Here is a 27,979-nt window from a genome sequence, read left to right on the forward strand (position 1 = left end):
CAGAAAAAAAGTACTCAATCCCCCACAGAGAGACCGATTGCTGCTAGTTTTTGTTTCATGATCCGGATCTAAATAAAGGTCGCACCGAGTGACGATGCCTTCCGGTCTTGAGTTTCTGTTTTTCTGAGGTTCCGGAAATAAAAATAAATACAGATATGACAGAAGAAAAAATGTATCTTCACTGAGTTGAAATAAGAAGCTTTGGACGTTTTTACTGAAAATACCAATACGTATCCAAATGAGTTTTTATATTACGTAAAGTGTGAAAGTTTGGTAGAAAGGGGACGTGCATAAAGGGAACCTTGGAGAAGCCCTATGAACAGTGTCCTCTGAGCACTGGAGTCGCCGGGCAGGAACTGGGCCGGGTTTGTTAAAAGCTCACAATTTCGAGTGTGTGTAGAGGTGCATAAGTGAAGGTGCACTGTGTGAAAATGTGTAGAAGGGTAGGTGCTGTGTGTGTGTGTGTGTAGCAGTGTAGGTGCTGTGTGTGTGTGAGAGTGTGTAGCAGTGTAGGTGCTGTGTGAGAGTGTGTAGCAGTGTAGGTGCTGTGTGTGTGTGAGAGTGTGTAGCAGTGTTGGTGCTGTGTGTGAGGGTGTGTAGCAGTGTAGGTGCTGTGTGTGTGAGGGTGTGTAGCAGTGTAGGTGCTGTGTGTGAGAGTGTGTAGCAGTGTAGGTGCTGTGTGTGTGTGAGAGTGTGTAGCAGTGTAGGTGCTGTGTGTGTGTGAGAGTGTGTAGCAGTGTAGGTGCTGTGTGAGAGTGTGTAGCAGTGTAGGTGCTGTGTGTGAGAGTGTGTAGCAGTGTAGGTGCTGTGTGTGAGAGTGTGTAGCAGTGTAGGTGCTGTGTGTGAGGGTGTGTTGCAGTGTAGGTGCTGTGTGTGTGAGGGTGTGTTGCAGTGTAGGTGCTGTGTGTGTGTGAGAGTGTGTAGCAGTGTAGGTGCTGTGTGTGTGAGAGTGTGTAGCAGTGTAGGTGCTGTGTGTGTGAGGGTGTGTTGCAGTGTAGGTGCTGTGTGTGAGAGTGTGTACCAGTGTAGGTGCTGTGTGTGTGTGTGAGAGTGTGTTGCAGTGTAGGTGCTGTGTGTGTGTGAGGGTGTGTTGCAGTGTAGGTGCTGTGTGTGAGAGTGTGTACCAGTGTAGGTGCTGTGTGTGTGTGTGTGTGAGAGTGTGTTGCAGTGTAGGTGCTGTGTGTGTGTGAGGGTGTGTTGCAGTGTAGGTGCTGTGTGTGAGAGTGTGTAGCAGTGTAGGTGCTGTGTGTGAGAGTGTGTTGCAGTGTAGGTGCTGTGTGTGTGTGTGAGAGTGTGTACCAGTGTAGGTGCTGTGTGTGTGTGTGAGAGTGTGTTGCAGTGTAGGTGCTGTGTGTGTGAGGGTGTGTTGCAGTGTAGGTGCTGTGTGTGAGAGTGTGTAGCAGTGTAGGTGCTGTGTGTGTGTGTGAGAGTGTGTAGCAGTGTAGTTGCTGTGTGTGAGAGTGTGTAGCAGTGTAGGTGCTGTGTGTGTGTGTGAGAGTGTGTAGCAGTGTGTAGGTGTCAGTATTGCCCTGACAGGCTGTGCACTGGAGATGGAGGAACAGAAGGGGCTGCAGTGGACGGTGGTGGTCCTGACTTGTCAGCACAAGGACAGCGAGTATGTCTTCCAGAGAGGTGAGGCAGGGGGCTGTGTGGCACAGCGCTTTTTAACAATGATAAAGATACCGGGGACGCTCTGGGCCTGGATGAGCAGGTTGAGGGTTATACGGCACCAACATGTTTGTGGATCTGTGTCTGTGCCCTTTTCTTCCGCTTGAACGGAGATCCTGACAGCTTCCCTCCCCTCTTCTCTCTGTGTGATGTCCCTCCCCGGTGCTGTGCTCTCATGTGTACCCCCTCCTGCTGCCCTGCAGAGCTAGAGTGGCGACAGCAGCGGGGGTTGATCCCACAGGGGGCGCTGCTGCTCACGGTGTCGGACCCTCAGGACCGGCTGGGCAGTGGGGGGGCCACTCTTAACGCGCTGCTAGTGGCTGCAGAGCACCTGAGCGCCCGAGCCGGACACACGGTGAGTACCCGGCTGTGATGCTTTGCCTGGGGGTCATTGTAGACTGTCCTGCAGTGGCGGTGACTCTGTTGCCTCTGTGTGTTTGCAGGTGGTCACTGCTGATGTGCTTGATGACGCTCACATCCTTATCCTGCACACGGTGAGTGGGCTGGAGGCCAGAGGTGTGGGGGCAGAGACCGAGGGAGGAGCAGCAAAGGGCTGGGCCAATGAGGGAGTGTAGTGGGAGTGGCAGGAAAATTGGGAGCTTTTGTTATTGGACGGATCAAGCAGATAACCATGTCTATCTCCTCAGGGGCGGGACTTCCCCTTCGATGGGTGTGGCCGAGCGTTCTGCTGGCTTCCCGCTCGGGGTCCCCCGGGGCTGGTGGAGGGGCCCCTCTGCAACCTGGACCTGCTGCTGCACTGCCTGACGCACCAGGTCAGACCTCAGCCTCGCGCTCGCCCGCACCAGGACACAGCCACCACTGCCTTTGCGCTGAACTGTGCTGTGAGGCTGGCTAAGAGCTCCTCCTCTCTGTGCAGGTGGCTCCTGGCTCCCCCCCAGGGGTCTGGGTCTGTAGCACTGACATGCTGCTCCACATGCCCTCCACACCCGGTGAGCACAGCGCCCTCTGGTGACACAAGTGTGCATGCGCGCATGGATAGCCAAATATTGACAGGCGGACTTCGGCATTTCTATCAGGGAGTCGAATGCAAACTGGAACCATGAGTCGTGTCTCGTCCAAACTGGGCCAGAATGGGAAATAATGCTGAACTTACTGAGACGGAGATATGACCACAACTTGTACAGCACAGTTCTGGCCGCCTGACAGGTTCAGGGGCATTTCTCTAGCTTTCACCCCACAGACTCAACCAGCAACTGTTTTAACTCTGGGGTTCCCTCATGAGATTGGGTTCAGTGATTAGTTGCATGGCTGCAGTGATTATATTTAATACTCTTTGTTTTCTCAGTTATCTCTAGAAATTCTGGGACTGTTTTTTTTCCATATAAGTTCCACCTGAATGCTACAATGCAGTTCAGTTCCCAAAATATTGCCATGGTATTTGAAAAATTAGTGATTCATTCATTTCCAACCCTGGATACTGTTTGTGAAGTGAAATAAATGCTTTTTGACCAGCCCTATATATCTTCCCTCGCCTAGCTCCTAGTCTCCTACAGTGTCATTGTCCTGCAGGGATTTGCTGGGAGGGCTTCTCAGGGGTGAAAGTTGTATCCTTGCCTGGAGACCCCAGCTTTGCCAGGAACCATGGGATCTACATCACTGACCAGCAGGTACAGGGTATTGTGGGAAATGTAGTCTTTTAGGAAAGTGGGGAAAAGAGAATTAGAACTCAAAATAATTGAATGCGTTTGAATGTAGTTAATTGCAATCTTGAGTTTTATTCTTCAGGGTGCACCGATCTTCTGTATTGCGGTCTGGAGAATTTCTGAACCTGGCTGTTGCTGTGGTGACACGGCCTCTCTCCACAGGACACGGTGTGCGACATCATTTACAGGGGCCCTGTGGACCGGATCCAGGCCTGCTCACTGCGTGATGGCAAAGTCCCTTTGGTAGGAGTCATGCAGTGTTTTAGGGGATGCAGGAGGAATGGCTGAGGTGGGGAGTGTTTCCTAATGTGGGGCCTGGGAAGGAGAAAGGTGTCTTGATGCTTTGTTTAGGGGGGAGGGAGGAGGATAAATTTGCCAAGTTTTGCTTACAACTCTTTAATTTGGGTGGTGCAGTAGTTTGCATTGCTGCCTCGCAGCACTGGGGCCCTGGACTGAGTTCCAGACCTGGGGTGCTATCTGCGTGCTGTCCCTGAGTTTGTGTGGGTTTCCTCCTGTGCTCCGGTTTCCTCCCACAGTCCAAAGACATACTGGCAGGTGAATTGTCTCCTGGGAGGACTGGCCCTGGTGAGAGTGTGTGTGTGTGCCCTCTGATGGACTAGCGTCTCACCCAAGGTGTATCCTGCCTTTGGGACAGGACGATGGATAAAGGATAAATGTGAATTTCGGCATCTGAGCTTTGCTCTTCCTCCTGCCCCCCTCCCGGCAGGTGTCGGGACCAGTGTTTTTCTCCCGAGAGGTGGCGGAGCGCCTCCTGCAGACCCACGTCACTGTGCCCCTGGACGCGTGCACCTACCTAGGCCTGGACTCCGGGGCGCCCGCTGTGCAGGTCAGCCCGCGCCTCGCTCCCCTCTCTCCTCTACGATTCTGCCCCTGCCTCTTTCCCTCTGTGTCCCGGGCATGAGCTCTGCCCGGCGCGGCGATTCTTCGCGTTTTTCCCCCACCCGTGCAAGACCCCTCGTTCGGATTTCTCCCTCTCCGTGAGAGTTGCCTCCTCCCTCTGACGCTGCCTGGCTCGGCCCCTCCAGCTCTCCCTGTTCCTGGACGTCTTGCTGTGCCTGGCCCGCGACGTGCAGGAGGCCGAGTTCGTGAGCGGGAGGAGAGAGGGCAGCGGCTCTCCGTCGGGCCAGCAGGGGGCAGCACTGAGGAACGCCCGCACTGTGCTGTGGAGGGCCTTAAGGGGGGTGCCCCTGACTCTGGGTACGAGCTCCTTTAAGGGAGGGATTGGGAGTGGGTGTGAAGGGATAGGCTAGGAGGTGTCAGTACAGACGCAGCGAGAGTTTGTATATCAGTGTGTGTGTATAAACATGGGTGGAGACTCATTGGGAATGTGGGAAGCATATACAGACATTAACACAGACAATACAGACATTAATCTTGACCCCTCCCATCAGTTTATTTACTTTATTCAGGAGAACATCCTTACCAGCCCTTGCTCAGGTCAGGTTTCCTGAGTCTTAGTTTAGAACAGCTATCATTGGCCAACAGCTATGTTTTCATCAAGCCACAGTTATGCTGAGTAAGTCAGGAGGCCGAGAGCACGGTGTGGCTCTGTTTGCGCTGCAGTGCCGAGCTGTGTCAAGGGGCGCAGGGCCGTGGTGTTGTGGAATGGCAGTGGAGGATGAAAGGCAGGCACGGGGTGCCAGGTACGATGGAGGGCACCTCGGATGGCGTCTCGGACAAGAAGCTGACCCCCAGCGTGTGTCAATGTCTCCGCAGCGTATGTTCCCGATGGTTACTACGACTACCTGACCCTGTCAGGCGACGAGCACATCAGGCGGCTGACGGAGAGGGCGAAGGAGAGCAGGGAGACGCTGTCGCACGCTGAGGTCACTGTCACGTCGGGGGACTTGGGGGTGGGGCGGGGCAATATTTCTTCTCCTCTGCTTTTCTGTTCACCCCTCCTGGAGCCGGTGCAGAGTTCACTGCCACATGTGTGACATCTTCCTTGACTGATGCAGAGTCCTGCTGTATCATAGCCTGTTAATCAGGAAACAACTTCACCACAACATGAATCACAAAGAGAAATGGACACAAACTCATCTGAATCTGCTCTAAAATGACCTTCTGTATCCTCTGGGGCCTGATGTAGATGTTAATGGAGAAGACTTATACTTTTAACAGGTGGTGCTGATGGAAAAATTGTATAGGGCGTCTATTTGTGGAAGAGTTGCAATTTCTGCCTTCCGTCAGTATTGCTGTTGATCGAAAATCCTGCAGAATGCTGTCAGCTTTGCACTTGTTATACTTTCCCTTTCGCAAAAAAGTTACCTCCTCCTCTTTCTCTGTTCCTCAGAAACCCCAGCTGCTAAGCGATGGGTGCTGTGTGATTAATAGCATCCTGGAAGGAGAGGTCAGCATGGGGTCGCAGGCTGTGGTGCAACACTGCCACCTGCAGGTAAGGGGTGGGGACGCTATGTGGTGAAGCTGAGCACTCAGCTGGTCTTCCTCTCTGACATCAGCAGGCAGGAGAGGAAAAGTCTGTTCTTTTTCCAGAGGGCGGGCCAGAGCCTAACGCAGCAGCCAGTGGTCTTGAGATAAGCTCTGTCCTGGACACATACGTTTGCAAACACATGCATGACAGACAGGTTGTTAGATTAAATTTTTAGGTTTTTTTTTGCATCCACAGATATTCTGCTGTGTATTAGAAGGTACATGCAGCAACAGGTGCTGTTGCCCTCAGTTCTCTGGGTCACACTGATGGGTGCTGGTCACTCTCAGCTGATTGCTTCTATAGCAAAGATTTGACCATCGTGTTGACCATTGTGTAGCTGGACAGATCACTGGCCTCTGTCCTTACACTGTTACTTGATGCTTATCTGATCAAAAATATTTTTTCTTAATTCAGTTAATTGTTCTTTCTGATCCTTCACAAAATGAGCCTATAGGCAAAATTGCAACACCCTCGTTTACTTTGACCTCTGACCCATAGGGCCCTCTAGTGGTTCAGTCTGGATGCCTCCTGTCAGGGATCGACCTGACCTCATCATCTTCCGCCCTGAAACATCTCACCCTCTCTGACATCATCATCCAGGGACACTGCATCCGCCTGGGCGACATGGCTCTCCGAGTCTTCACTGTCCTCGGGCGCCATGACAACCTTGAGGTAATGTCACTTGCAGTACAAAGTATGAAACTGTTTCAGGATAGTGGGGTGCACAGCAGAGATCACTAATCTGGCTAATCCTTGATTTGGTTCATTCTTGTTTTCATTTTAACAATTACTCTAATAATAATCATTAATAATTGCTTACACTTATATAGAACTTTTCTGGACACTCCACTCAAAGTGCTTTACAGGTAATGGGGATCCCCTTCACCACCACCAGTGTACAGCCCCACCTGGATGATGCGCCAGTCTGCTCTCCACACACCAGCTCTCAGTGGGGAGGAGAACAGAGTGATGAAGTCAGTTCAAAGATGGGGATTATAAGGAGGCCCCCCTACTCTTTTTGAGAGAATTTTTAATTACCAGATTTAGGACCTTGGTTTTATGTCTCATCCGAAAGATGGTGCCTTTTTACAGTATAGTGTCCCCGTCACTATACTGGGACATTAGGACCCACATAGCCCGTAGGGTGAGCACCCCCTGCTGGCCCCACTAACACCTCTTCCAGCAGCAACCTCAGTTTTTCCCAGGAGGTCTCCCATCCAGGTACTGACCAGGCTCACACCTGCTGAGCTTCAGTGGGCTGCCAGGCGTGAGTTGCAGGGTGATATGGCTGCTGGTGATATAAGCCACTCTTCCAGAAAACTCTTCCAAGGTCCACTTTTTAGTTTATCTTTTTTTAAGTACGTCATTGCTGCCATCAAGGAAAAAACAATTTCCTCAGTTATTTCGTAATTATGAGATAGCAGATTATCTCATAATTGAGATAGCAGATCATTTCAGTGTATGAACATCCTGTTATTTTGTTCATACACTAAAATGCACTATCTCGGAATTCTGAGATAATTGGGATAATTCTGAGAAAATCTCATAATTACGAATTAAATCGAATTTTTATGAATTACAATTTTTTTTCCCTTGATGGCAGCAATGTGCTTCCATAGTAAAGCGTGTCTGCTTTTTGCTAATGATCTGGTGTTTTGAGGCCTTGTTGTGACTTAAGACAAAAATGATTCTCGTGGCCTCTTATGAAAATGCCCAATAAATCATTTAGGATAAAAAAAACCTGAGACCGGTCATCTCTATACTCTGTTGGCACCTTCTTTTCTGACCACCACCTAATCTGCACAACCTTCTTGTTCACAGCTCCCTTGACCACATCATCCACACCGGGCACTTTCCCCTGCAACACAACCCGCTGCATCACCTGTAAATATATATCCAAGGCCCCTCTGGACAATTCCCGATCACCCAGATGACATCATGTATTTCCAGCAACGTTATTTACTGCATCTTTTACAGTTATTTACATTGGTGAAACAGGAAAGAGATTGAGAGATGGTTTTAGGGTACATGTCAGAGCTGTGAGGATCAAAGATCTCTCCATATCCATAGTTTCCCATTTCACCTCTAGATAAAATAAGATAAGATCACTTTATTAGCCCTATACAATTTCTTGTATTTACGAATTTGTCTTTTTCGCATACCCCAACCTGCTCTCCATGAGACACACAGACAGGGAGAGAAGCTGGGGGTCAGAGGGTCAGGGTCTGCCATTTATACGGCGCCCCTGGAGCAGTTGGGGTGAAGGGCCTTGCTCAGGGGCCCAACGGAGTAGGATTCCTCTACCAGCCGTGGGATACGAACCAGCAACCTTCCAGCCACAGGCGCAGATCCTGAGCCAAAGAGCCACCGCCCTGATTTAACAGCCAGTGGCGGATTAAGGTGATCAGAGGCCCCTAGGCTACACATTGTGACATTGTGTTGTCTTTCTGGTTGGAGTGGTGGCTCTGTGGCTCAGGATCTGCGCCTGTGACTGGAAGGTTGCTGATTCAAATCCCATGGCTGGTAGAGGAATCCTACTCCGTTGGGCCCCTGAGCAAGGCCCTTAACCCCAACAGCTCCAGGGGTGCTGTATAAATGGCTGACCCTGCGCTCTGACCCCAAGCTTCTCTCCCTGTCTGTGTGTCTCATGGAGAGCAAGCTGGGGTATGTGAAAAGACAAATTCCTCATGCAAGAAATTGTACGTGGCCAATAAAGTGATCATGTCTTATCTTTCCAATGCTGCAACCTCCGCATCTTGGTTTTGACACGAATTCGGGACCAATGTAGCCCAGTATGGCCGCATCTGTTCACCTATTTCACCCCAGCAAGCTGGGTCCGAGCTATAGGAAGCAGGAGCTCCACGGCAGCAGGTGCACCAGCCATGGCGGCGGCTCGGACACGCTGGCTCGTTGGTCTTGTGGAGATAGAGGCAGAGCCATCTGTAACGCCACTCATGTTCCTTCGATTCCGTTGCGGGAGCTGCTCGTCCTCGTGCGTCGAGATCGACGGCGCCCAGGCTTGAGCTAGCTGCACCTAACTTTTCAAGTAGCCCTGGCTGCGACATTAGCCATAAACGCAGGATCGGGGTCCGGCTCGGCAAGCTTGAAATAACCAGTCAATCTGGGGATCTTTTTAAGTAGGTCCTGCTCACGCGGCTCTTTTAACCACTGTGCTTTTCATCTCTGCGCCCCGCTATCATATTTTCTATCGCACATTTTGAGGCTGGCTACCGTCAGCTTGCACCAGAGATCGACCGATGAATCCACCAAAATAAGTTTGAACTGCGAACCCATTGGATCTAACCAATCATTGGTCTACAAATTATTCAACGTTTTTATGGACCAATGGGGGCCCACAGGTCCGTTAAAAAAAAAAAATACCCTGGCCAATCAGGGCTACAGCCTGTGCTAGCCTGTTCGTTAATCCGCCCCTGCTGACAGCCATGATCATACTGATCTCTCTCTCTGCATCCCCACAGATGGGTTTCGGACCTCCTGTTGCATCACACCTTCTCCCTTCGCTCAACGACAGACCCATCTCCTTCTGATCCTCTCTATTCCTTTGCAGGCTTCACACCTCTCCCCCAGTTCTCCCTGAGTGTCGATCCTCCTCCCCTGCTCCCTGCCTCCTCTTCACTACTCTGTCTTTTGTTCTCCCATGCTTCATTAACCCTCACACCTGAAGAAGACTCCACAGCCGAAAGGTTGTGTCTCTTTTCTTTTCCTTTCAGCATGGAATAAACTTTTACCTGGTCCTTTGTAGCCTATGCCTGCCTAGGATTCCCACAGATTCCTTGAGGTTCGGGACACTCACTCTGCTCTGTCCCTGCTCTCTCACCAGGCCTCTCCTGCTGACCGGAACGCCACATTCCTCAACCGCAGCTGGACGGAATTCTACCAGAGAACCGGGATACAGTAGGGCACCTCTATGCCTGCTCCCTCTTTCACCCCACTCTCTAATCTTCACTTCCTGTGCACATGTCTTGCTCTGGAGTGCAAATGTGCTGCAGGGGGATGCTTCACAGTAGCTCTGCCAATCTGAGAAGCAGGACATCCAGCTAATTATGAGACTTTGAGCAAAAGTTGTTTTTTCTATTAGTCTCTCAGAACTACACTGTGAATCGGGGGCCTTAGTTTTTCCTTTATCCTCACTTAAATTCAAAGCTGCTGCATTCCACGTGCATCAGAATTGAATTATAGTGGTGCTGAGTGTGTGATGTGTGATCAACAGCCACAGCTCACTCAAGCAGGTCTGTGTTCCGCCACCTTCCTCTCTCACAGGCCCGGGGAGCTCTGGGGTTCAGGGGACGGTGCCCCTCACTCCCTCCTGGATGCCCGTCTGTTCCCCGTCTTCCAGTGCAGGGGGCCCGTCGGTTTGGGGGGGGTGCTGTGGCTGCTGGGGGCCGGAGGAGGGGAGTCACAGTGGAGGGCAGCCTGGCGCCTCTCCCTGCGGGACATTCTGTCCTGTACGGACCAGCAGGCCGAGCTGGGCTGGCGCAGGGAGCTGCTGTATGGGGCCGCAAGGCGGCGGGCCAAGGACACGCTGCAGGGGCGGGGAGACCAGAGCCTGCTGCCGCTCATCAGAGCCGCCGTGCTGGAGGGCCAGCAGGGGGAGCTGCTGAGCACATTGGACAGCGGTGAGCATCTTCAGGGGTCTGTCTGCTGCACTCAGCTGGGGTCGTACACACCTTGATGTGTTTTTTATTCTCCCCTTCCCTGTTCTTCATTTTCTTCCCATCTGCCCTGAACTCTTGCTCCCTGCCAGTGGCGGCGAGCAGTGAGGACCCCGGAATAGCTGCCCGCACCCTTGCCTGCGTGGCTGACGTGCTGGGCTGTCTAGCCGGGAGGGAAGGGGGCCTGAGGAGCGGCCCGGCGGCCAATCCCGCCTGGACCTCTGCCTTCGCCATGCTGGAGAGAGGGGACCTGCCGGGAGGAGTCCGCGCGCTGGCCAAGGAGAGGGACAACTGGCTCAGCAGGTGAGGGGGAGGGGTAGGTGGGGGGGGTGTGGTAGGAAGGTAGCACTGAGACTCAGTACGTCCCTCCCTCCTGCCTCCAGACCCCACCTCCTGGTGCGTGCCGCGCGTCACTACGAGGGCGCTGCGCAGGTCCTCATTTGGCAGGCGGTGATGTCGGCGAGACGCTTCATCACCGTTGGGAGGGCAGAGATCCCTCCCCTGGAGCAGTGGGTGGAAGTGGAGTGTCCAGCCAGAATGGACCTGTCAGGTAGGAGGAGAGCACCGGTCTGCTCTGCTCGGTTACATTCCTGGGGTGTGCCCGCAGTCCGCGATCTGCAGAGTGACGCGTTCTCCTCCCCCAGGCGGCTGGAGCGACACCCCCCCCATCACGTTCGAGCGGGGCGGCGCGGTCGTGAACGTGGCGGTGCGCGTGGATGGGCGGCGGCCCATCGGTGTGCGGGCCCGGCGCATCCGGGAGCCCTGCCTGCTCCTGGTCAGCACCAGTGGGGGGCTGGACTGCCAGGTTACCACGGAGACGCTGTGCAAGACGCTGCAGGACCTGCAGGACTACTGCCAGCCCCACGCACCAGGTCAGGCCCTGTCTCCTCCGCGCAGACAGACGGGGGCAGGGATCCCCTTCCAGCCCTGCAGGACTGCCGCCTCCGTCTCACTCCGTTTCCTGTGCATCCACAGGAGCTCTGCTGAAGGCAGCCTGTATCTGCAGTGGCCTGGTCGCTCTCCCCTCCCAGCAGCCTCTGGGAGAGCAGCTGCTGCAGCGCTGTGGAGGGGGGCTGGAGGTCCGCAGCTGGTCAGACCTTCCCCACGGCTCCGGGCTGGGTGAGAGCGAGCAGGGGCAGTGAGAGAGGCGTCGGGTGCGATCGGAGCACTGTGAGAGGGGAGGGGAGATGGCAGAGAGGAGGGAGGTGATCGAATGTGGTTTTTATGGGTTCTGAGCATAGTGTGGTTGTTGTGTTTTTTTTTTTGCTTTTCTAAGTGCAGAAAGTGGAAGAATTTTGTATGTGTTCTTTGGACGGTGTTGTTTTGTTTTTCTAATACTCTCTTCATTGCTGTCAGGTACCAGCAGTATCCTAGCTGGGGCAGTGTTAGCTGCTCTGTACAGCACTACTGGGCAAACTTATGACACCATCTCTCTGATCCACGCTGTCCTGCACCTGGAGCAGATACTGACCACTGGTGAGTAGGGGCAGCATCTCGGTGCCGACTCTGCTACAGGGCACCATGGTACAGATATACAGGATCTGTGCCACAGCTGCAGAAACTGAACATTTGTTTCACCTGTACAGCTACTGTATGTACAGAGACCCTCCTGCCAGGCCAATTTCTCCTGCCACGGTCTTGTAGAAATTTGCCGAAACAGCCAACAGTGAAAGATCAGAGTATTGTACCTTAACATGATTCAGTTCAGCAGTTCAGATCACAGGACCACAGATCAGTTCATTTCACAGGATTCTAGTGCTTCCAAGTCACTTAGTTTTATAGCTCAGTGTAGAATATTTGTTAGTATTACAGCACAGGTCTTTCACTGGCCTGGGATGCCTGTCCCCTCTCTCCCTCTCTCCCTCTCTCAGGGGGCGGCTGGCAGGACCAGGTGGGAGGGCTGGTGGGGGGCGTGAAGCTGGGACGGTCCCAAGCTGCCCTGCCCCTCAGGGTGGAGGTGGAGCCCCTCTCCCTGACCGATGACTTCCTCCACACCCTCAACCGGCACGTCCTGCTGCTCTACACGGGCAAGACCCGCCTGGCGCGCAACCTGCTACAGGTGAGGACCGCCGCCCGCAGCACACGATCAGAGCCGGGCTTGGCCAGCGCCTGACTGTCGGTGTGTCCGTGCAGGACGTGGTGCGGAGCTGGTATTCACGGCTGCCTGCCATCGTGGAGAACGTCGAGGGGCTGGTGAGGAACGCAGAGGAATGCGCCCAGGCCATAAGAGACGGTGAGATGGGTGGGGAGGGGGAAGGCAGAGAGAGAACAGAAGCGGGGATGGAGAAGGGAGGGATAAGAACAGAAAGGAGAGGCTGCTGTCTGTCTGCTGAATCATCAGTGCTCAGTATCCAGTGTCACACTCCATCTAAGCAGTGAGAGTGCTCTCTTCTCTGCTCTGCAGCCTCAGTGCCTCTGCTGCGCTGGCCTGTATTTGTCCTCCTCTGCCTGCTGTTTAACTCTCTGTCCCTCTGTTTCTCTGTAGTTCTCATTCACATGTGGGTCTCGTCTGACAATATAAGTACTAGTGGAATGTTATAAGCAGCCATATCATCCTGCAGCTCACAAATGGCAGCCCACTGAAGCTCAGCAGTGTGAGCCTGGTCAGTACCTGGATGGGAGACCTCCTGGAAAAACTAAGGTTACTGCTGGAAGAGGTGTTAGTGGGGCCAACAGGGGCGCTTACCCTGCGGTCTGTGTGGGTCCTAATGCCCCAGTATATCAACGGGGGATACTATACAGTAAAAAGGCACCGTCCTTCAGATGAGATGTAAAACTGAGGTCCTGACTCTCGGTGATCATTAAAAAATCCAGGGCGTTTCTCAAAAAGAGTAGGGGTGTAACCCCGGCATCCTGGCCAAATTTCCCTCTGGCCTTTACCAATCATGGCCTCCTAATAATCCCCATTTAAGAATTGACTTCATCACTCTGTTCTCCACCCCACTGAGAGGTGATGTGTGGGGAGCGTACTGGTGCAATATGTCTGTTGTTGAATCATCCAGATGGGGCTGCACACTAGTGGTGGTGGAGGGGAGTTGCATTACATGTAAAGCAATCCAGAAAATGTTCAGAAAAGTGCTATATCAGCATTCGTCTATTTCCTTTTGATTCTCTCTCTATATTCAGGCTCCCTGGCCCGGGTGGGTGCCTGTCTGGACCGGTACTGGCAGCAGAAACGTGCTATGGCACCTGGGTGCGAGCCGGCCACGGTGCGGGCTATGATGTCAGCGCTGCGACCTCTGACCCTGGGGCAGAGCCTGGCGGGGGCAGGGGGAGGCGGTTTCCTGTGCATCATCACCCGGGAGGCGCAGCAGGCGGCGAGGGTGAAGGACGTCCTGGACAGCGTGCAGGTACTCGGCCTCAGCCGACAGCTCAGGCCCTTCTTGCGGTAGCGTTAATTAGGCCAACAGCGAGGGGCGACCTGGTCACTGCCGTTAGACTGAAGTGGGTTTTTGCTGCTGGCTGGAAATTGGCAGCTCATTTCCACAGTCAGGCTCAATAAATATAATTGCTGTGAGTACAGGAGGGAGGTGCAGGCTCACTCTCTGCACCTGTGTTGCAGGGCCTGGGGGACTTCACCATCCACACTGTGGAAGTGGACCTGCAGGGCATCTCCATCCGCCAGCCTGGGACAGAGAGTGACTGAGCGGGGCAGCCGGACAGCCGCCAGGAGAGAGAGGGCTGGACTTGCTGACCGTCAGACCCACAGGGAGTGGAAGAGGTGACGGAAAGTGAAGTGTCTTTGCCTGTGGCCTCCAGAAGGATATAATAATGTCACTTTAGTCTGGTTTATATAATTTCACTCTTACCTGTTTTCTTCTATCCTGTAGAATGTGTTTTAGAAATGACAGAATTTTGACTTGTCCTTCATGTTCATGAAATGAACCTTGGTTATTACTTTTGGGGCTTAAATTCTACCAGTTTAAATATCTTACATGTGTATTCCAGCCAAAGTAAAAAACATGGAATCTCACAGATGGTAATCCTTTTAGGGTAAATCTGTGCCTCTGTCGCCTAGCAATTGCCTCAGGATACCCTGGGAAAGGATGGGCTTCGTGTATTTTCTGTAACCACAAGGGGTCTCCACTGCTACTGTTTCTGTCAGCTGCTGAAAATAAACACACTACAGCACTACAGCTTGGAAAGAAATAACTTTAATAATAAAAATCATCTGTACAATGTATTATGCTTTCCCATGATCTGTACACCGTCACCAAGCTCTGTTAATCCCATGGCTGTAGTACTCCCTTAGTGTTGCTACAAGATGTCTTTAGTGCCATACAGTGTTCTTTCGTTGCGAATCGAGTGTCCACTCTACACTGCACTTGTCAATGTTAATGTTAATGTTTCTTTATTGGCCCTATACAATTTCTTGCATTAGGAATTCGTCTTTTCGCATACCCCAGCTTTTCTCCATGGAGACACAGACACACAGACAGGGAGAGAAGCTAGGGGTCAGAGGGCAGGGTCAGCCACTGTACAGCGCCCCTGGAGCAGTTGGGGTTCAGGGCCTTGCTCAGGGGCCCAACGGAGTAGGATTCCTCTGCCAGCCGTGGGATTTGAACCGGCAACCTTCCAGTCACAGGCGCAGATCCTTAGCCAAAGAGCCACCACTCCACCCGACTTCCCAACTGGCAGAGCTAAGCAGCGTCTTCTTTTGAGCCCTTCACTTTTATTAACTATTCACTTCCCAAAATTGTCTCCAATCAAACCCTTCACCCTGTCTCCTAATCCCTACACCCTTTCCATCTTAACTGGAATTGGACAGATGCTCCTGCCCAGCACTCCAGTACCAAGTGTTGTTGTCTCCATGGAGCACAGCCAGGACTCCTGAATCAGGCTTACTTGCACCTTGGACATATACAACATAGCTGAGAGTAGAGTGCATAGACTTGGGAAACAGAAGAGCACCTGGTGCTGATCCCAGACAATAAGGAACAAGCACACAGGGTGGCAGGTGGCAAGTGGCAAGAGTAGGGGCACCACTGGAAGAGTAGGGGTGACTAGACACCCCACAGCTGAATCTAAGGTACTGTCTGGGATCACTGATGGCGCTACAGCCTCAGCCTCTTGATGTCCTCGCTGCGGAAGTCAATTCGGAGAGCCAGGACTTGTCGCACCTCCGCTGGGGTCAGACGCCAAGTCAGGGGGCCAGAGTTCGGTCCCCAGTAGTCTAGAATCTCAGTCACCTAGAAAGACAGACACTGGTGAGCTCCAGTACGTCAGAGAAGAGTGTCCCAGGTGGACTACTGGGACAGAGACTGCACTTGACATGCAGACAATGATGGGGAGCAGTGCACTAGAGACACACACATTCCAAAAAACTGACTTTTTTAAGTCAGTGCAACTAATGAGCAGTAATGCCATTTTAAACATGCATTTAAAATAATGATGGATGTATTTTACCAGGATAACCTTTGTCCTGTACTCCTAAACAACATGGTAAGTGGTAGCTTCATAGAGTTACCACCCCACCAGGAGACAGTTCAGGCCCGGGTCCACTGTTTTCTCTGAGCTTGGCCCAAGTTCTGTTCAGGCAGTCAGACACAGAGCCCCAGCTCAGGGAACACGCGGATGGGCAGCTCAGCAGTCCTACCCTCTCCAGGTTGAGGATGGTGGCCATCTGCGTGAGGCGAGCAAACTTGTCCCGGATGGTCCAGGTGGTCACGGTGGTGAGGTAGGCCACCAGAGAACGCAACTCCTTGTCAAACTGCAGCCCACCCAGCTGAGAGAGCAGGACGACATGGATGAGGGGATACAGAAGACCGCACAGAGAATGTGTTAGCAGATTGCACACCGCATTGCACAGGTGTTAAAACAACGTAAGAGCTTGCATAAAACCTGCAGATGTAAAGCTTATCTGATCTCTTAACTGCTGCCCTCCCAGAAATAAATACTGAAAATCTGACATCACACCCAGCTACTCTGCTTGTATGCTCTTGTCCTCCCATTCTATGGTGTTACACAGCCTCTGAATTTTTATTCTTATCTTGCTATTGTTTTGTCTTGCATACATCCTGCTTGAAATTTAATTGAGAGGGCATTGAGATAATGGTCATACAGGGTGCTTCTTTGTGGAGCACCGTGTAGCAGTGCTTCTAAGTGGCATCACTGCTACCTCTCCTGGTATACAAGGGTGGCCAGTAAGGGGGAAGCATAGTGTTTTGGCCACATCGCAGACGCTGCTCTTACCCTGCTGAAGGTGCATTTGAACACAATCTTCTCCAGCTCCAAAGCGATCAGGCTGGTCATCAGGCTGGTTAAGATATCATAGATGACAGGAGACAGGCCGGCCTGCGGGGAGAAAAGGCAAGACTGGGGAAATGCAAATGCAACTGAATTGTGCCAACTCGGAGGAAGGCAGCAAAAGCTTAGGCTCAGCAGTGTTTCTTCTACTTGCCTGGAAGAGCCTCATGTAACATGTTTTCAGCTTGCCCAATCCTGTTAGTTCAGAGTAGCTTTCAATTAAACTAAAAAACAAGCTCACTGTGAGTCTGGGAGATGCCTACCTTAAACTCAGCCATCAGCTGCTCCAGGTTGACCACAAACTGCTGCACCCAGGGGTCATTGGCTTCATACTCATTGAAATCCTCCTGTAGTACACAGACAGCACAGGGCTTTGATTGCACTGGGACTTGATCGTACAGTACAGATAAGCCCACATGTTTGGCATTACATGTGGCATACATAGATCAATACAGTAGATCTGGGAAGTAAAACACACCAGGCACAAATTATAAGCAGTACAGGCTCAATTGAAATGTCAGGTCCTGCGTCTGCACCTGCCCACACAGCAGTCGGTCTGTGTCTCACCACAGCATTTTTGTACGCAGCATGGCAGGTGTCGTGTGAGAGTGCAGAAGATGTACCTCCTCGATATTGTGTGAGATGGACAGGAAGCTGCTGACCCATGGCTTGACCTGGGGTTTGATGGCAGTATTGTTGAGCTCCGTCAGACCCTCCTGCAAACACATTTCAAATCCATTTATCCAAATGGGAAAAACCTCTCAAGGCCCAAGGAAGAAAGCTGATCTCATGCCGATACTGCACTATGGACAGACCGTCCCCACAGTCCCTCCAGAGACTGATTCGCTCTCACCTGCAGGAGATCCTTGAACTTGCTGGACACGCTGACCAGGTCAGACAGACAGCTCTCGATCTTGGCGCGTGCCTGCTCCCCTCCTCCGAAGCCCTGGTTGAACAGTTTGGCACAGTCGTTCTGAAGGGTAAGAGGAAAGAGAGAAGTTCACACTTGGACAGAAAATATAATGCACTGCTCTATGGCCTTGGCATTCTGTCTGGGGAGGGTGTCCAGAACTGAAGCACAACTGGTGGGACTGTAGAACCCTGCTGGACAGGGGGGGTTCTAGAATAAAGACTTCACTCTGCACAGAAGCAGAAGGGTGAAAGTGGAGGCCTCTAGAGAAAGCTGAATTCTCCATTAAACAGGAAAATTAAACATCCCCCCTAACAGTGCATTACATAGCTATGCAACCGGCACATATTCATCCTGTACTGCACGCAGTGAAGAGCCCGTGTGCATCACAAGGGTTAAAGGGGAACGGGACTCCCAGTTTCTCAGACCGGTTACTAAATTCTCTGTAACAAAATAAATTCAGTGACGTTAGTGCAAAATGTGACAAATTCCGAATTATGCAAAAAATCGTGAACTTTGTGAAAGTACTGTCTTGCCACGGGCGAGAAGGAGAGTTCCCATGAATGGTGACGTGATGCGGCCCTTCCTGCTCACTAGTCACCGTAATGACTAATGTCATGTGATGAACGAGAGAATAAATACAGGTTGGGCACCACAGAAATGTCCAATGTGATCTACATGCAGAGCTAACAGTAAGTAGTATTTGTCAGCAAAACTGTCTCGAAGTCGAGAGCAATAATTCTATTGGATTAAAAGAGATGTATTCACAAGCCTGCTCGTTTAAAATTGTAATGGGGCCGCTTCACCTCACCGGATTAATTATTATTTCTTACACTTATATAGCGCTTTTCTGGACGCTCCACTCAAAGTACTTTACAGGTAATGGGGATCCCCTCCACCACCACCAGTGTGCAGCCCCACCTGGATGATGCGACAGCTACCTAAGTGTGCCAGTTCGCTCCCCACACACCAGCTCTCAGTGGGGACGAGAACAGAGTAATGAAGCTAATTGATAAATGGGGATTATTAGGAGGCCGTGATTGGATAAGGCCAATGGGAAATTCGGCCTTGACGCTGGGTAACTGAAATGCACTCATCAATTCTGATTCTGTCTAATCCTGAAAAATAGCATTGCAGTTCCCCTTTAAGTGCACTGAGATAATCAGACTGGAAGCTAAGTCCCACCTCCAGATTCAGCTTCAGGGTCATGATGTTCTCACTGCACACTTCCACATTGTTGAGGGTCACCTGTGGAGACAGAAAGGTGAAAGGTCTTCCTGAGATGGGAGAGAAGGTTGCTGGAAAATAAGGTCACAGCTGTTTGCCCACGATGAGAGGTATCTCCAAGAGTGTGATAAGAAAGGGACAGCCCACGCTCATTTAAGATCAACCAGGCTTTTGTGGCTTTTATTGCCTTTTGCTGGGGCTGTGTGATGAACGGGTGCCAGGCAGTGAAGGCAGCCTACCAGGAAGGAAGTCTTGGCTTCCTCGCTGCTCTCGATGCCCATGGTGTTGAACTTGCCCTGCTGGAGGCTGCTCTGCATCAGGCTGACCGCGCTGCTCACCCCGCGCTGGATGTCCTGCAGGGTGGTGGCCGGGAAGCCCTGCCGGAGCTTGTTGTACAGCACCTCCCTGTGGATGCAAAGGACAGGGCGAGGAGTAAAGGGTAAGGGCAGCGGGTGATACACAAAGAGTGGACATAAACAAGGAGACAAAACATCTGCTGGACAGCATTGCTGTAAAAGCACAGCACGGTACAGTTGGACTTGCTGTGCTACAGGTAGTACCAGTCACTACTGGGTATAGTAGCTAATGGAGATTCTTGGCCTCTAGGTCAGTACTGGATCCAGCAGAAGCCGGGAATTTTGCTTGTTACACTAAGGCGTGCAGGGGGCTGAGGACCGGACAGGGCACCTGAAGTCGGACTCGAGGACGGAGGTAGAGTGGTTGATCATGGCACACAGGCAGTCGATGCTGGAGCTGGACAGCGCGCGGCCAATGCACTTCTTCACGATGTAGAAGCAGTCGTCCACCATGCTGGAGGTCAGCTGGCCCTTCTCGTAGGTGTCCATGGCAACTGCCTGCGAGAAACGAGGGGGGGGGCGGTGAGCGTCAGCGTTTCGAGTCAGCCTGAAGGGTGCAAGCTGGGGATGTTTATTGGAATTAGAAATGCGATGGGTTGCGTCGCAAGAAGAGTGGGGTTTCAGAATAAACCACCTTTTAGTTATCAAATTCCTTCCTAAATCATAGAGACCGTGCGCCTGATTCTGAAATCTGATTTAAATGCCATCTTAAGATTGATTTTGTGAATCTGTCTATAAAAGCATTTAAATAAATATTTTTGTAAAAGCAGCACTCCGGTGGGGTCGAGGCCTGCGATCTCGTGTGCCACCCGCGCGGCTGACCTTGTTGACAGTCTCTCTCATGTAGTACTCCTCCATGGGGATGTAGTAGCCGATCAGCTCCTGCATGTTGCGGCTCAGCAGGCAGTGCTTCAGCAGCTTCTCCAGACTCTGCTGGTGCTCTGGGTCAGAGGGGGGTTTAAGAGGAGAAAGAAACAGTCACACACGGCACTGAGAGACAAGGCTCCACACACCCAGCTACATCCGTATGCAGCGCAGCCTACTCAGGCGCCTTGCAGCTAAGCCAACGCTGCAACAGGCTGCAACAGGCTGCAACAGGCTGCAACAGGCTGCAACAGGCTGCAACAGGCTGCAACAGGCTGCAACAGGCTGCAACAGGCTGCAACACGCTGCAACACGCTGCAACACGCTGCAACACGCTGCAACACGCTGCAACACTAACACAGCCCAGGAAGAGTTGAGGAGCTGCACAGACACAGCTGCACTGAAGCACAGCCCTTCAAACAGTGAGGATACGATATGTATATTCTCCCAGGCACAATCCTCAATACCAGACATTCTAGCACATAACAGATCGTTTGACCAATAACTTTTATATTTGGATTAATTAGAATCAAAGGGAAGACGGGGAAAAGGGCCCTGCAGCCCTCGTGGCCAGGAGCTGCCCACTCCGTTGACAAAGCAGTGGCCTGTTACCCTGCACTGTGCTCTCCGGGGCTGTGCCGTCGCCGACTTCAAAATCCGCTGTGACTCGTCGCCTCAGGAAACGCAGGTACAGCTCTGCTCGGGCGTTCATCATCGTCACCTCCAACAGGACCGGGTCGAGGTCCCTACACAGACCGCCAAGAGGAGCACGAGTCAGGCAGAGCACCGCTGGGTGCCAAGGACACACGGTCACCATGACTTTAAACGCTTTTACAGACACTGCGCTGACATCCTAATAGAAAGACTGGCCTGATCACACCATGCTATACCACAGGCCCGGCGGACTGACGGCACACTGACCTGGGCTCAATTCTCTCCGTGGCTGCACTCCGCATCATGCTGTTCTGCACAATCTGGAACTGCAAGGCAGGAGAGCAGGAGAAATGAGCGTCAGCACCCCCCCCAGGCAGATCACAGCGCTGACACGCTGACGGCACAAACACAAAGCAAATCTATAACAGCACTACCGCAATCAAAGACCAGCCAGAGGACTGGTGTACCGAGGCCAACCGGCACGAGGTCTGACCTTCCTGTGGTAGTCCCGCTGCTGTATGAACTTGTCCACCACTTTCTCAGCCTGCCGGTCACACTCCCCCTGCAGGTGTTTGATCAGCATGTACAGCCGGCCCGGACCATAGTACGTCTCCACGATTGGCTGGTGCGTCTCTATAACCCGTGCGATCCCTGGAGTCGGACATATGGAGATGATCTATCAGTGCTGGACACATTTCCTGTGGAGACCACCGCTAGATACTAGGGTAACTGGCATCTCTAAAGTGCATCCTTCCCCTAAGTGTACATGTGCCCTGTGGTGGTCTGGCACAGTCTCCAGCTCACTGTGACCCTCGGAAAATAAAAATGCTATTGAAAATGGAGTCCCCCGTTTTGTGAATGCATCTCTAATGCACCAAATCGAGGGTGTATTTGAAAAGGAGAACTCAGCCTTTCCTCCTCGCTCCTCAGACGCGTCCTGATCTTACCCTCCAGCAGCAGGGTCAGGGTGTCCGCAAACACCAGCGCTGCTCTGCGTTCGCTCAGCTCCCCCCCGACCGCCAGCAACAGGTTCTCCTCTGCCTTACTGGCCAGCTGGGAGCAGAAAGAGGAAAGAGGCCCCAGGATGACGTCAGCCGTGAACAGACACAGGCCCGGGCCGGGCAGACAGAATGACAGACTGGGAGGCAGGACGTGTACAAGGACAGCAGACGTTGAGAGCGAGACTGACCTGAGAGCACAGGTACTGTGCAAAGCGGGCCAAGCCCTGCTCGTGCAGCCCCAGCAGGGGGAAGATCTTGAAGAAGCGCTCGACCTGGGCCAGGTCCCCTGCCTTGATGGCCTGGTCCAGTCGCTCCCGGACCAGGGTCTTCAGACGCTGCTCCGCCTCCTTCAGGAGAGAGAGACTAGCGTCCACTGCACTGCCTGCACAGAGGGAGAGGGATAAAGGGTAAAGGAAGAAGAAAGGAGAGGTAGGGAAAGAGAGAAGTCTGGACTGGCTTATGCTGGCGTCACACTACAGGACTCGACACAGCTTCTAGTGGAGAGCACGTCAAAAACCTTACATTATAGCCTGCTGCAGCCATGGCTGCTGGTGCTGCTGTACATGCCATTGTGTGTCTCTGCGTTGGCCCACCAGGTAGATACATCTGTTCTGACCAAACTATCCTATTCTCCTCCCCACCTGTCCGGATGGCACCCAGGCTGGACACCATCTGAGTTGGATGCTGCATCACTGCCATGGATCCAAGAGGGACATCGTGGATATAGATATTGTTTAGGAGGAATTTACTGGTCTACAGAGATCTGCATGGAGTACTGACATACAGAAGACATGATGGATGGATGGATTAATACCCTCATTAATTTATTTCCTTTTTTTAAATTACTGTATATAATGTTAGCATGCCCACAGGGTTAGGGCAGCCAGTTGACCTTGGACCCCTAGAGGTTTTTTTCTCCTTACTAAGGAGGTTTTGGTTCCTCTCCTCCATTGTCTTCTGGTCTTTTCTGTTCTGTATTGACGAAATGTATTGTCAATTGCATTAAGCGCCTTGGGGCAACCTTGTTGTGAAAGGCGCTATATGAAATTAATTGAATTGAAAAATTAAATGACTGCAGTTGCTGAATCTTGCTGCCTTTTCTGTCCTAGAGGGTGTCAAATCATATGACTAGGAATAACAGGGGGTGACGAATTACATGACTTTTCAGCACGGTTTCTAAATCTCATCTTGCACCGCGAGAGTACCGAGAGGCCGCCTCATTTCAGCGGCCAATCAAAAAAAAAAGAAGAGGATTATGCCGAAAAACCTGGAGTGGACCACATTTGTTTGGTCGTGGACAATTTGGTTTGACCACCATTGTTCTTCACTGTTTGTTGACATTGTACTTCCGGCTGAGCGCTCATTGGCTGTTGACTGTCGCAGACACAAGAGCCCACCCCTACGACTCGCAGCTCGCTACGGGAAAATCAAACCAGTCTGACTGATGTAAAAGACAACTACGGCTGACAATCCTAGGAAAAGTCGTGAAGTGTGACGCCGGCAAGTGAGTCATTAACGTGTGGAAACCAGAGGTCAATCAAGAACAGCCCCGCTCCCCCAGACCCCAGTTCCGCCTCTGCTCTCTCACCCTCCCCTCCTTGCCGGCTCAGCTCGATGACAGACTGGTCCAGGGAGAGGTATCGGTGCACGTGGGCGGCCGCCTGCTCGTAGTCCTCGTTGCGCAGGGCCGTCTGGACCCCGTCGGTGCAGAACTTCAGGTCCAGGATGTCGTCGGCCCGCTGGATCGCCTGGTACAGCCGGTTCTGCCAGGGCAGAGGGGTGAGAGAGTGAGAGGGTGGAAAGCTGAGAGATCGTCTCCGGGTCTCGAGGGAGGAGGGCACCCGCGAGGGAGAGCCCAGAAGCCATCTCAGTTGTAGTTGGGGACTTCAACCACTGCAATCTGAGGAAAGTACTGAAAAAATACATTCAGCATGTCACTGTACCGAAAAGAGGAGGCAATATTTTGGACCACTGCTACACAACAATAAAAGCAAAGCGCTTCCCAAACCGAGTTTCGGTAAGTCTGACCACATCGCTCTCCTGTTGCTTCCTGAGTACAAACAGAAGCTGAAGACCTCCCCCATTGCGAACAGGTCAGTGCGTTGTTGGTCTGAGGAGGCGGAAAGCAGGTTAATAGACTGCTTTGATAGTACAGACTGGGACGCATTCAGAGCTCCCGACACAGATTTAAATGAGTATACGGACGCGGTCACCAGCTATATTAAATACTGCACCGACATTTGTGTACCAGAAATGAAAATTAGGTCATTTCCCAATCAGAAACCGTGGTTCAACAATGACATTCGCAATAAAATAAAAGATAGATCCACCACGTTCAAATCGGGGGACGAAGAGCTGTACAGGAAATCACGGTATGCATTAGAGGAAGCCATAAAACACGCCAAACGGAGCTACAGAGTGCGGCTTGAAACGCAGTGCGCTGACACCCGGAGGCTGTGGCAGGGATTACAGTCAATCACAGGCTACAAGGGCTGCAGCCAGGAGATTGACACGAACAACACATCCCTGCCTGACGAGCTGAACCATTTCTATGCCCGCTTTGATGCTCTGAACAGGGGCAATGCTGAGAAGACCCCAAATGTGCAGTGCGAGTTTGTTCTGAAACTCTCAGAGCAGGACGTGCAGAAGACTCTGAGCAGGGTGAAAACCCATAAGGCTGCAGGGCCTGATGGGATACCACCTCGTGTCCTGAGGACATGTGCAGCCCAGCTGACCACAGTGTTTACAGACATCTTTAACTCCTCCCTGTCACAGTCCATGGTCCCCACCTGCTTTAAAAAAAACACTATTGTTCCAACCCCCCAAAAAAGCAAAAGTGACATGCCTGAATGATTACCGCCCAGTAGCATTAACATCTGTGGTGATGAAATGCCTGGAGAAGCTGGTGTTGTCACACATCAACTCCTCCATCACAGAGTCCCTGGACCCCTTGCAGTTCGCCTACCAGAACAACAGATCAGTGGATGATGCTGTCTCCCTGGCTCTGCATACTGTACATCCTTGGAACACCTGGACACTAAGAACTCGTATGTGAGAATGCTGTTTGTGGACTACAGTTCAGCATTCAATTCCATCATACCCAGTCAACTGGTGACAAAGCTCAGGGGATTAGGTCTGTGCAACTCTGTCTGCAACTGGCTGCTGGACTTTCTTATCGAGAGACCACAGGTGGTGCGGATAGGCAATAAAACATCAACACCACTAACCCTGAGCACTGGAACCCCACAAGGCTGCTGTCTGAGTCCAAGGTTGTACTCCCTATTTACTCACGACTGCACAGCAAGACACAGCAACAACCGCATCATTAAGTTTGCAGATGACACCACTATAATAGGACTGATCAGTGATGATGACGAGTCCACTTACAGGGATGAAGTCATACAGCTGCTTAGGTGGTGTCATAGCAATAACCTGGACTTGAACGTAAAGAAAACGAAAGAGCTAATAGTGGACTTTCGGAGACACAGGCCACACACTCACAGCCCACTCAGCATTGATGGAACAGAAGTGGAAACAGTCACCAGCTTTAGGTTTTTGTGAATTCACATCTCTAAAGATCTAACCTGGACTGTGAACACTGACTCTATCATGAAGAAGGCTCAGCAGCACCTTTATTTCTTGAGGTGCCTCAAGCGATGGGGGATGCCAATACATGTGTTGGTGAACTTCTACCGCTGCACCATCGAGAGCGTCCTCACCAACGGGATCACTGTGTGGTATGGCAACACCTCTTCGCGAGAAAGAAAGGCACTGCAGAGAACGATGAATGTGTCCCAGAAGATCATCGGCTGCGGTCTCACCGAGATTAAACAGCTCTATGAGGACAGCTGCCGTGGTAGAATTCTGGCCATCACAGAGGACAGTCACCACCCCGGGCATGAGCTCTTCACCCCACTGCCCTCAGGCAAGAGATATAAGAGCATACAGACACTTACCACTAGATTATTCAATAGCTTCTATCCACAAGCAGTGAGATTGGCGAACACATTTAGCCATCCCCCTCGGACCACACCTACACCATCACCATCTACCTTTCTTATCTATTGCACATCTCCAGTCATTGTTTACACATCTGTATTGTTTACATTCAAACTGTCTACATGTTTACTTGCACATTGTCTACTGTTTGCTTGTATATTGTCTTGATGCACTGTTTGCACTTTGTTTTGTTTTTTACACTTGTTTTACAATCGAGAGACTTTCTGTAAGTAAGAATTCCATTGTACCAGTAACGGTTACAGATGGCAATAAAGTTCAAGTTCAAGTTCAAGAAGGAAGCCCAGGCTGCCCAGGAGTGTGTCCGTGTGAGGGATGTGTGCCCAGGGCCGGGCAGTACCTTGGCCAGGTCCAGCTGCCGCACTTTGCTGCTGACGTTCTCAGCCAGGCTGCAGGTGAAAGAGATCATGCCGGACAGCTGGCTGGCATCGCCCTCTATCAGCTGCAGGTTGGGCCTGTGGGCACAAGGGGCACTCTCACTGTACTGGCATGACGGATCGGAGAAGCACAAGTCACTCTGTTCCTCCCCCTTTCCCTCCAGGAGAATGGAGTTTGGCTGCTCAGGAACTCATCCCAGAATATCCAGGTTTGTTAACCTTAATACACGAAATGAAAACAGGCTGAGCAGGACTGTGAAGGCAGCCAGCAAAACTACTGGTGCACAACAGGTACAGCTTTCAGACATCTACAGTACGTCAATCAAACAGTGTGGGAGCCCAATATAACCACTGACTGTCATGACCACCTCTTGCACTGTGAGTCTGAGCTCTTTCAACCTGGGGGTCCGTTCAGACTGCCTGGTCTCAAGAGCAATAGAACTAAGTCATCTTTTATTCTCCCAGTTATTAACCTGCTCAATTTGGACAATTGACTGCATGTTTTACTTCATCTATATTCTTATCTTAACTCTGTGGCTCAGGATCTGTGCCTGTGGCTGGAAGGTTGCCGGTTCAAATCCCGCAGCCGGCAGAGGAATCCTGCCCCTGAGCAAGGCCCTTAACCCCAACTGCTCCAGGGGCGCCGTACAATTGCAGACCCTGTGCTCTGACCCCAGGCTCTCTCCCTGTCTGTGTGTCTGTGTGTCTCATGGAGAGCAAGCTGGGGTATGCGAAAAGACAAATTTGTAATGCAAGAAATTGTATAGGGTTAATAAAGTGATATTATTATTGTTATTATTGTGTTAAATATACTGTGTTATTGTGCCGTGTCTTCTAACTGCCTGCAAAGCTAATTTCTCATCTGGGACAATAAAGTAAAAGGGAATCAGCAGCAGGGACATGGCTCAGTAAATTGGGGATGGATTATTCCACACATGCTTGAGGCTTTTTTTAACAGTCAGGGCATTAGCGGTCCTGCTCTGCACTAAGAGGTTTGTCCACAGAACAGTACTGCAGAAACACTGTCGAAGCAGTGACTGTTGACGGGGCTGCAGTGTGGAGATGGACTGGAGTGTTGTGGGTTCAAATCCCAGGTAAGGATGCACCTGTTGTGCCCTTGAACAATGGCGTGCATGTTAAATGGGTGTGAACCATGTCACTGTGTTCAACGGAGTCGTCGTGGGTTCAGTCCAATGGGCTACACACTCACCCCATCCTCTGCAGGGCTTGCATCTTGCTCTCGATGTTGCTCTGCTGGCTAACCAACGCCTCCAGCTGCGATTCCGTCTCCCTCTGTAGGAGGGCAAGGAGTCAGTGAGCAGACCCAACCAACACGGCGCGCTGACTGACGGATATACAGTATCCTGTACAAGTAAAAGCCGGTTACCGGCTTGAAAGGTAAGTTTTATTCAGGCGAATATGACAGTCGAAAAGCAATGTATTTTGCTATGGATGATTATCACAATAGGTTTTGAAACACGGCGGTGGTTGTCATCTAATTGTATGATTGTGGCAAGTATTATATCGCCTATTGTATATTTAACTGTTAAATGTTAAATTTTAACATCTCTTTGAATTTAACTCTTCCACAGAGCGCAGCTCACAGCTCCCCTGTCTCACCTCCTCATCACACAGCCTCTGGTACGTCCGCTCCAGCTCCTCCAGCTCGGTGATGGCCTCGATAGCATCCATGGTGACGGCAGAGGAGCGGGCCAAGCCCCCGCTGGGTCTCGGCGCTGGCGCTGAGCTGGACTCCGCCATGTTTCCAACGCACCAACACAAACACGGACACTTCCGCCTGTGCGAAATCCGGCTCTGGCTCCGCAAGGGTCCTCGCAGAAGCCTGTTTCACTGCCCTGGCTAACTCATT

General features: G+C 51.7%; 2 protein-coding genes across 4 annotated transcripts; one reads left to right on the forward strand and one right to left on the reverse strand.

Annotated features, from left to right (window-relative positions):
- The first annotated feature begins 94 nt into the window (after positions 1 to 94).
- fcsk (fucose kinase) lies at positions 95 to 14,640 on the forward strand. 3 transcript variants are annotated; one of them, XM_069181304.1, is made up of 24 exons: positions 95 to 1,408; positions 1,477 to 1,632; positions 1,872 to 2,023; positions 2,112 to 2,162; positions 2,316 to 2,441; positions 2,546 to 2,618; positions 3,166 to 3,296; positions 3,495 to 3,575; positions 4,060 to 4,179; positions 4,379 to 4,550; positions 5,070 to 5,179; positions 5,647 to 5,748; positions 6,283 to 6,456; positions 9,626 to 9,699; positions 10,066 to 10,421; positions 10,550 to 10,760; positions 10,841 to 11,007; positions 11,102 to 11,329; positions 11,433 to 11,576; positions 11,814 to 11,933; positions 12,329 to 12,516; positions 12,591 to 12,690; positions 13,584 to 13,807; positions 14,020 to 14,640. In XM_069181304.1, the coding sequence occupies exons 2-24, from the start codon at positions 1,551 to 1,553 to the stop codon at positions 14,101 to 14,103; spliced, it is 3,270 nt and encodes a 1,089-aa protein (XP_069037405.1). In that variant the 5' UTR covers positions 95 to 1,408; positions 1,477 to 1,550; the 3' UTR covers positions 14,104 to 14,640. The 3 variants fall into 3 exon arrangements, with proteins under 3 accessions (XP_069037405.1, XP_069037406.1, XP_069037407.1); XM_069181305.1 differs by having other exon boundaries at positions 95 to 932; XM_069181306.1 differs by having other exon boundaries at positions 95 to 1,632; positions 3,199 to 3,296.
- Positions 14,596 to 27,966, reverse strand: cog4 (component of oligomeric golgi complex 4). Its single transcript, XM_069181307.1, has 19 exons — positions 27,730 to 27,966; positions 27,320 to 27,402; positions 26,073 to 26,187; positions 23,304 to 23,478; positions 21,904 to 22,097; positions 21,662 to 21,767; positions 21,208 to 21,365; positions 20,982 to 21,040; positions 20,673 to 20,806; positions 20,019 to 20,137; positions 19,528 to 19,694; positions 19,080 to 19,245; positions 18,799 to 18,861; positions 17,557 to 17,676; positions 17,327 to 17,419; positions 16,967 to 17,050; positions 16,650 to 16,751; positions 16,054 to 16,182; positions 14,596 to 15,646 (listed from the first exon to the last, which is right to left on the reverse strand). Exons 1-19 carry the CDS (start codon positions 27,868 to 27,870, stop codon positions 15,512 to 15,514), a joined length of 2,343 nt encoding a protein of 780 aa, XP_069037408.1. The 5' UTR covers positions 27,871 to 27,966; the 3' UTR covers positions 14,596 to 15,511.
- Between the last annotated feature and the right edge of the window lie 13 nt (positions 27,967 to 27,979).

The sequence above is a fragment of the Lepisosteus oculatus genome, chromosome 20 (genome assembly GCF_040954835.1).
Source record: "Lepisosteus oculatus isolate fLepOcu1 chromosome 20, fLepOcu1.hap2, whole genome shotgun sequence".
NCBI lineage: Eukaryota > Metazoa > Chordata > Actinopteri > Semionotiformes > Lepisosteidae > Lepisosteus > Lepisosteus oculatus.